Source organism: Tupaia chinensis, unplaced genomic scaffold (assembly GCF_000334495.1).
Source record: "Tupaia chinensis unplaced genomic scaffold, TupChi_1.0 Scaffold000377_5, whole genome shotgun sequence".
NCBI lineage: Eukaryota > Metazoa > Chordata > Mammalia > Scandentia > Tupaiidae > Tupaia > Tupaia belangeri.
Genome location: NW_006159879.1, coordinates 753,544 through 762,936, shown reverse-complemented (window position 1 = coordinate 762,936; position 9,393 = coordinate 753,544). Strand labels below are relative to the sequence as shown.

At 56.0% G+C, this 9,393-nt stretch overlaps 1 protein-coding gene across 1 annotated transcript; it reads right to left on the bottom strand.

The window, feature by feature from the left end:
- Positions 1-234: 234 nt before the first annotated feature.
- Positions 235-6,820, bottom strand: ADI1 (acireductone dioxygenase 1; the record flags this gene model as incomplete). Its single annotated transcript, XM_014589772.1, is given in 3 exon segments — positions 235-987; positions 2,764-2,943; positions 6,701-6,820. Coding segments are annotated over 3 exon segments (420 nt in total), but the record flags the coding sequence as incomplete, so codon positions are not given.
- Between the last annotated feature and the right edge of the window lie 2,573 nt (positions 6,821-9,393).

Sequence of the window (9,393 nt, the reverse complement as noted above, 5' to 3'; positions counted from 1 at the left end):
CCTGCTGAAAACCACCTAGAAACAGCAGCCCTCCTAACACGCGTGAGGTGGATTTGCGGTTTCCTAGGGTTACGACGAACTAGTTGCTCAGCACTGCTGCATAGAAAACAACGTGCTCATTCTATTACCAACACTCAGAGCTGCTCAAAGAATGCAGAAACTTCACACTGGAAAACAGACAATGCATACATTATGTGAAAACACAATCATGCCAAGAATCCAAACAGAGTTTTGTTTTGTTTTTAGCATTTATGTATTTATTTAATTGTCTAGTTGTTTGTTGTGATTCATTAAGCCGCCAGTCTGGGACCCGAACCACAGTCGGCCAAGTGGGAATCCAGCACTTAACCACCATGCCACCTGCTGGCCCCATTAACAAGGAGGAAAGAGACCCTATTCACCCGACTAGCAGCAACCCCAAGTTGCAGCATAAACTGAAGGCAGCCAGCGGGAGGCAGCCTGGGCACCTCAGCAGAGAGAGGGCTCCCCTGCCGTGCAGCCAGGTGGAGGCCAACCAGGAGACCTGCCCTCTTCTCCAGGGCAAGCCTGGCTGGCTGCACAGAGCAGCGGGGGTTCTGAGCAGGGGCAGGGGCGGGCTGTCATCTGGGCCCAGCTAAGTGCTCCCGACCGCGCCTGCACCCCTAGGCTCAGCCGAGCTGGAGGAACTGAAGGTGCTTGGTGGCATTTCCGCAGCAGCTTCTGAGTGAGAATCAGCGTTACTGCTCCCTCCATTAGAAGATTCTGATCAAATAATTTCACAAAAGAAAGAACCTAGCCTGGGGTCTACACCACGAAAGTGAGAAATGGGGGCTTTCCTGCTCTGTCCCCAGGTCAGCACTTAGGCATGGCGGCTGCTGTCCCCGGGGCCTACGCCGTCTGGGCCAGGAACTTCACGTAGCGCTCCCGGGCCTCGAAGTGGTCTGCGGGCCGGTTGTGCGCTGTCCACACGGGTTCTCCCACAAACAGCCGCATGGCCTTCACGTAGTTCTGGAAAACACACAGGCCAGGTCAGGCAGCCAGCGCCCGCTACTCACCTGCGAGGTCAAAGCCAGACAGCCGCCTGCAGCTCCCGCCCCGATTAACCCGGGCCTGCTTCTCCTCAGGGCGGAACCAGCCACAGTGCAGCAACAGGCCAGCTGCCCAGGTGACACCAACAGGCCGGTATGGGACAAGCGTGGCCACGCTCCAGCCCACGCCCGCCCACACTGGCAGGCACACATCTGGTTTTCACTTTCAGGACTCGATCCCACAGACTCAGGCACAGACAGTGCGGAAGGGTGCTCGCTGGGACACTCTGCAGCAGCACAACAGGGAGACACCAGGCACCGGAGCGCTGGCTCGCTCAGTGGCGTAAACGCTGGCCCAGTCAGCCCCGAGCACATGGGCAGATGGAGTGGGAAAGGGCGACACAGACTCGCGGACCTGTCGGCCACCTCCTGTGAGCTGGCAGAGCACTAGTGCACACTCACGGGGCACGCACAGGGCCACTCTGAAGAGCGACATGGCACCCCAGGGAAAGGGGGTGGGCGCTGTGTGCCCTTTATAATCTGAATTTTAAGCCATGTGCATTTATTATCTATTCAAAAGTCATACTGAGGGGCCGGCAGGTGGTGTGGCAGTTAAGGCACTGGACTCCCACATGGCTGACCACGGTTCTAGTCCTGGACCTGGTAGCTTGCTTTCTCACTTGCCCTCTCTCTGGTGAGCACATGGGACCTATAGCAAATAAAAATAAAATTAAATAATTTTTTAAATTTTATTTATTCATTCATTTTAATTCACTTTAACTACCATGCCACCTGCTGGTCCCAAAATAAATAATTCTTAAAAAGAATTATACTGGGCCAGTGGGTGGCGTGGTAGTTAAGGAGCTGGACATTCCCACATGGCTGGCTGCAGTTCAAGTCCTGGACCTGGTGGCTTCCTTTGTCACTTTCCCTTTCTGTCTGTCTCTGGTCAAATTAAAATAAATGAAGGAACTGGGACCAGCAGATGGCTTAATAGCTACGTCGCTGGACTCCCACGTAGTTGACCACAGTTCAAGTCTTGGACCTGGTGGCTTAAACTCACACCGGGCACATGTGCGTGCATGCCCAAGATCCCAAAAGGAGAATGGATTGCAGTGTGGCCATCCCCCCAGGTGGAGGTGATTTCTCACTTTCTGTCTCTCTGTCTGTCTCTGTCTTTCTGGTGAGTGTACACACCCTATAGCAAAAGCTCTCAAAAAAAAAATAAATAAATAAAGGAATAAATAAAATAAATCATTCTAAAAAGAAAATTATACTGAAATCTCAGGCTTGAGCCAAATCACCTCAGAGAACCCAGAATGGCCTATTTATCCCCTGCAGTAAACCCACCCACCAAGTTACAGGAGGACTGCGTCCTGTGGGACCCCAAAGGGCCATCGGTTAGGAATGAGTCAGGCCCTGCAGCTGCCTCTGCACTGTCCCCTGCTGTAAGTGACAAAGCAGGGCTGGGCGAACCGTGTCTGAAGGAGCAGGAACAGGACACGCTCCGGGTGGACCCCGCCTCCTGCCCGGTGGGTGGGACATGTGCGTCAGTGTCACTGAGGACAAGGGGGAGGTTACTGGCTGTCATGTCACCTCAGGGTCCCAGGCTACGATGACAGCAGGATCCCTCCGGGAAGCAAAGAGCCGCAGGAGTCAGGGGCTGGGCTGACTGGGCTCGGGGGCGAGGGTCGTGCGGGGCGTGGGGGAGGCGCAGTGCCACCCACCGGCCCGCCCAGCACGCAGCAGGCCACACCTTCTCGTCCAGCGTGAAGCGGTGGTAGATGCCTGCGGGCAGGGTTATCATGTCCCCTTTCTCCATGGAGATGCGGATCCACTTGTCCTCCTGGTCTCGCACATCGAAGTAGCCGCTGCCGTCCAGGATGTAGCGGATCTCCTCATCCAGGTGCAGGTGCTCCTCGTAGAACATCTTGATCTGCAGCAACAGGGAGCCCGGAGTGCGGGAGTCAGCCACGCCACAAGCACGGCCGCACCTCCCATGGCAACCAGGTGCCTGCCAGGCTGCCCACGCGGCTACCCTTTTCCTGCTGGGGCAGGCGGGGCTGAGTGTCTGGCAGCCCTAGCAACGGGCCGGCAGGGACAGGAAGACCAAGCCTTCTGGCAGCACATGCTGGACAATGTGCTCAGCGGGTCACACACACCACGCCGACCCTCACGGCCCTCGAGCTAGGTGGGCGTGGCCGCCTGGGAGGAATGGTGGCACAGAGAGGCGGGGTCACCGGCCCTCCATCACACAGCAAGGCTGGCACCATGACGTGCTGGTCTACGCTTCTGCCTGGTGCATGGCAGCACAGAGGGGCACACGGCACAGAGGGAATGGGCAGAGACCAGTGAGTGAGACAAGCCTGTGAGCCTCTGTGGACAGTCAGACAGGAGGGGGGACGCCCTGCCTTGGGCAGGCGGCCAATTAGAGTGCTGGTTGGATCCCAACAGCACAACCTGATGACATGTTAGGGGCCGCCAGTGACATGGTGACTAAGGCGGTGCATCCCACATGGCTCACTGTGCGATTCAAGTCCCAGACCCAGCGGCTTGAAAAACACTGGGAGGGGTGGAGGACGAGCAGATGGTGCAATGCTTACATCACTGGATCCCCAAGTAGTCAACCACAGTTCGAGTCCCGGACCTAGTGGCGTACAACTCTCCCTGATGTGGGATGAGCAGATGGCATAATGGTTACATTGCTGGACTCCCACAGAGCTGACAAGGGTTTGAGTCCCAGACGTGGCAGCTTAATCTCAGACCGGGCACATGTGCCTGCATGCCTAAAATCCCAAGAGCAGAACGGAGGAGAAGGGACTGCAGCATGGCCATCCCCCTGGGGGAGTGATTTCTCGCTTTCTGTCTCTATCTCGCTAGCAAGCACACATGCCTTATAGCAAAAATCTCTTTAAAAAAAAAAAAACAACAACAAAAATCACACTGGGAGGACCAGCAGTTAGCGTTAGCCTAATAGCTATGTCGCTGGACTCCCATATAGTCGACCATGGATCGCATCTGGACCCGGTGGCTTAAAACTTACACCGGGGGCATGTGTGTGTGCATGTGTGTGTGTGTGTGTGTGTGTGTGTGCGCCTGAGATCCTGAGAGGAGAATGGAGGAGAAGGGATTGCGGTGTAGCCATTCCCCCTGGGGGTTGATTTCTCACTTTCTGTCTCTCTGTCTGTCTGGCGAGCACACCCGCTGTATAGCAAAAACCTCCCCCCCCAAAAAAAAAAAAAAAAAAGAAAAGAAACAGATCCTGGTTGCTGGAAAGCCCAAAAGTGCAGGGCTGGAATCAGGCCTGCCTACCTCGCAGCATGGAAGGAAGCAGAGGGAACGGTGGGTATGTGCAGAGGGACCTGGGGCCGTCGCTGTCCTTGAGAAACAAGCTATTCTTGGAACCAGCCCTTCTCCTGCGAGCTAGACCCCTTAGCCCCTTTGGTCTCACGAGAGCTCGCTAATCCATTCACAGCAGCAAACCCTGCCCAGGAAGCCTCAGCCTCAGAGCTCTCGCCCCCTCCCGGTACCATTACACTGAGAACCAAGTTTTGAAACCATTTTACTGGGAACCCGATTTGGAAACAAGAACTGGTGGGGAGATATCATTGTTCACACCATAGCAAGCTTAAATGTGAAATTAAAAACTCTTAACACAGGAGAAGATCTGGGCAACCCTGAGTTTGGCAACGACTCTTCAAATAAAAATACCAAAGGCAGGATCCATGAAAGAGATGGTGAGCCAGATTTCCTTAAGATTAAAGTTTCCTGCTCTGCAAAAGATACTCTCAAGAGAATGAAAAAACAAGCCTCAGATGGGAGAAAATATTTGCAAGCAACAGGTCTGATAAAGAACTGTTACCCAAAATAAACAAAGAATTCTTAGAATTGAACGATAATAAAACAACCTAATTTAATAAAAGGGCCAAAGACCTGACCTAACAGACACGATGAGACCGCCATGCCACACTTCACCAGGGAGACGCAGTGAAGCGGGGGTACTGCTACATGGCTAGAACAGCCGGAATCCAGAACACGCCGCGAGACCCCGCACAGACATGGGAACCCGGAGGTGGCATTTGCTGCCGGCGGGACTGCTAATCGGCACAGCCTCCACAGCTCTCGGGAGACCGCGGGGCAGTTCCGCAGAAAACCAAACGTACTCGTTTGTAGTCCTTGGTTTTACCCCAGGAGGCTGAAAGCTATGCACACACACACCTGTACCCGGGCGCGTGCCTGAGCCTGGGAACAGCCCGAGGCCCTCCGGCAGCACGCCCAGCCACCGCTGCCGCTGCCGCTGCCGCTGCCGCCCCGGTGCTCGGCACTAGAAAGAAAAGGGCCAGCACACCCAAGAAAGACACGAAGGGGACTGGGTCCCACGTAATTTGAGTCCCGGGTCCAGTGGCTTGAGAAACACACTAGGTGCATGCACAAGTGTGTGTGTGTGCATGCACTTGCATGGCCAGAATCCCAGAAGGAAGAGGTGGAGAAGAGAGTGGCCTGACCATTCCGGCTGGGGTGGGGGACTTCCCGGCCCGCTCTCTCTGACGAGCGCACATGCCCTGGGCACAATGAAACAGGAAATGACATGGAGGGAAGTTAAAAGCCATTACTAAGTGAAAGGAGGAAATTTGAAAAGGCAACATGCGGTAAGATTTCCACTGCAGGAGCCAGGAGACACGTGATGGTCAAGGTGCTGGCAGCTTTTGAAAATCGTGCCAGGCACGTGTGTGTGCATTCCCAAAACCCCAGGAGAAAATGGAGGAGAAGGGGTGCGGCACGGCCATCCCCTGGGGGTAATTACTCACTTTCCCTCTCACTGTCTCTGTCCTTGCCAGCAAGTGCACACACTCTATGGCAAAAACCTAAAAAAACAAAAGCGAAGTCTAGCCGAGCCGGGCCGGCGCACGCTGCTAAGACACTGTGCCCACCCCGGCTGGGGCACAGGAGGCCTGGGCTCGGCTCCTCTGCAGCGTGAAAGGGGGGTGTGGTGGCCATGCCTATCATCCCAGCAACTCAGGAAGCTGAGACAGGAGGCTCGCCAGTGTGAGGCTGGCCCGAGCCAGTGTGAGCTGAGGGCCAGAAGCAATGGCCCCGCGGTGACGCGACAATGTGATGTGGGAAGGTCCAGGTCCGCGCTCCAAGGTCTCCTTACATCAGGTGCTGAGGTGGGGGGGCACAGCGAAGGTCCTGTCGGGGGTACCTGTCTTTCTCTCTGCCTCTCTGTGTCTCTGATGGAAGCAGGGTAATGGTTCTGCTCAAGAGAAGCTGGACCCCACATGGAGCAGGTTCAAATCCCAGCCCAATCAGCCTGGAACTCACCAGGCACAGCGTGGATGCTCAGTAGCTGATGGGCTGAAGGATGGAGGACTGCGCATGGCCAGACCTGCCAAGGATGCTACTATCTCTGTCTCTGTCTCTGTGTGTGCTCACACACTCTATCACAAAAAAGACAAAAAACTTTAAAACCTCACATAAAGAAAATGCCAAGCCCAGGCTTCACGGTGACTCTACCAACGGGGAAAACAAATTCCATTCTACACTCTCTTCCAAAGAAAGAAGAAGGTTTTTTTCCAAAGAACTAAGAAGGGACACATCGACTGACTCCTGTACGAAGTCCAAATCAAATACTGGAGAAGAAGCCGTGCTTGCTAGCTGTGAGCACGCTTCCCTGACCAGGCTCCTGGCCGCACCTTGTCCTCGTAACCGGGCAGCTGGTCCTTGCAGATGGTTACGATGTCCATCCAGGAGTAGCCCCTGTCTCTCCGGATCGCCTCCAGCTCCGGGTCATTCTCGTGTTTGTCGGCATCCAGCTGAAGGAGTTCACAAACAGCAAGGGAAGGCCGCGTCAGCACAAGCAGATGGAGCCAGGCCGGGCCGGGGCCGCTTTCTAGACTCCAGTGTGATTTTCTGTAGGTCTGTCAGGCATTCCTTTGGCAGCGCTAAATTAACCCTCCCCGGCCCAGACCCCCGCTGGAGATGGCGGAGAATAGCAGGAACCTCCTCCCTCCTCCCAGCAGGCCTCAATGGGGACTCTTCACATCATGGGTGAAGAATGAGCTCCCGGCTCACGCCCGCCGGACACACAGTCCCTCCCCACGGCCACCTCCCTGACCCTCCATGGCACCTGTTTGACCAGTGCGTTCGTCGGGGTCAGAATGTCTGACACCCTTGAGGTCTGAAAACGAAACTCAAGTTCATTAGTACTGGTGAGAGACCTCCTATCACCTGGTCCCAGTGACTTTTCTTATCTGACCCCAGCATGAATCCCACAGCCAGCAGCTCAAAAATCACACAAGGCTGGGACCAGCAGTTAGCGTAATGGCTATGTCGCTGAACTTTCATGTAGTTGACCACGGTTCGAATCCTGGACCCGGCAGCTTAAACTCACGCTGGCGCGTGTGCATGCATGCCCGAAATCCCGAGAGGAGAATGGAGGAGAAGGGATTGCAGCATGGCCATCCCTCCTGGGGGTGATTTCTCGCTTTCTGTCTCTCTGTCTCTCTCTTCCTGGCAAGTGCACGTGCCCTATAGCGACTGACTCCTGTACGAAGTCCAAATCAAATACTGGAGAAGAAGCCGTGCTTGCTAGCTGTGAGCACGCTTCCCTGACCAGGCTCCTGGCCGCACCTTGTCCTCGTAACCGGGCAGCTGGTCCTTGCAGATGGTTACGATGTCCATCCAGGAGTAGCCCCTGTCTCTCCGGATCGCCTCCAGCTCCGGGTCATTCTCGTGTTTGTCGGCATCCAGCTGAAGGAGTTCACAAACAGCAAGGGAAGGCCGCGTCAGCACAAGCAGATGGAGCCAGGCCGGGCCGGGGCCGCTTTCTAGACTCCAGTGTGATTTTCTGTAGGTCTGTCAGGCATTCCTTTGGCAGCGCTAAATTAACCCTCCCCGGCCCAGACCCCCGCTGGAGATGGCGGAGAATAGCAGGAACCTCCTCCCTCCTCCCAGCAGGCCTCAATGGGGACTCTTCACATCATGGGTGAAGAATGAGCTCCCGGCTCACGCCCGCCGGACACACAGTCCCTCCCCACGGCCACCTCCCTGACCCTCCATGGCACCTGTTTGACCAGTGCGTTCGTCGGGGTCAGAATGTCTGACACCCTTGAGGTCTGAAAACGAAACTCAAGTTCATTAGTACTGGTGAGAGACCTCCTATCACCTGGTCCCAGTGACTTTTCTTATCTGACCCCAGCATGAATCCCACAGCCAGCAGCTCAAAAATCACACAAGGCTGGGACCAGCAGTTAGCGTAATGGCTATGTCGCTGAACTTTCATGTAGTTGACCACGGTTCGAATCCTGGACCCGGCAGCTTAAACTCACGCTGGCGCGTGTGCATGCATGCCCGAAATCCCGAGAGGAGAATGGAGGAGAAGGGATTGCAGCATGGCCATCCCTCCTGGGGGTGATTTCTCGCTTTCTGTCTCTCTGTCTCTCTCTTCCTGGCAAGTGCACGTGCCCTATAGCAAAAACCTCTCCAAAAAAAAAATCACACAATGCACATGAGCCTCTGGCCGAAATCCCAGGAAGACAATGGAGGAGGGACTGCAGAGTGGCCCTCCCCACGCAGGGTGATTTTCCACCTTCCCTCTCTCTGTCTCTGTCCAACCGCCACGCGTCTTGTGGCAAAAACCTTAAAAAAAAAAAGAAGCTTTGCTACTTCATGCCAGGGTCAGGTTGTGGGCAGCACCTGACAGTCACTGGGCCGGAAGCTTCTAACTACCCTAGCTAGCCTCCTGGCCACGGAAACCCCGGGCAAAGGCAATGGATCAGGTTCCGCCCTCACTTTGAAAGTGGAGCATGCAGGTGCCAGCCCGTCTGAAGATTAACCCTCTGCCCTCTGCCTAAGGGTGTTCGCTACAGGGCAAAGGTGCTGCAGTGAGGGAGAGAGCCCCAAGGGCAGTGGCCACAATCCCTTCCCCTAGGATTTTGGACACACAGGCATACGTGCCAGGCATGGTCCTTAAGAGGCCAAGGCCAGGGTTCGAACCGCAGTCGGCCACGTGGGAGTACAGCACATCGACCAGGACAACACCTGCGGGCCCATCTCTCACCCTGCCGGCCTGCCCTGCAACCAGCTCAGGGCCCGCAGGGCTCAAGGGAGCGCGGGCCTGGCAGGCTGGGTTTCCCAGGATTGGCCTCTTATGGGCCCAGTACCCCGGAGCTCGCCCCGACTGACTGCCAGTGCTGAGCGCGCGCCGCGTCCCGGGCTCCAGGACATCCGGGGACATCCGGGCACCGGGCCGGCCGCCGACCACCCCTCGTACCGAGCATGCGCAGCCTGCTCCACCCTGCCGCCTGCACCACCGAGTGCGCGCCGGCCCGGGGCCAGGCCGCAGACCCCCGCCCTCTGGCGAGCACGCGCAGCGCGTCCCGGGCCC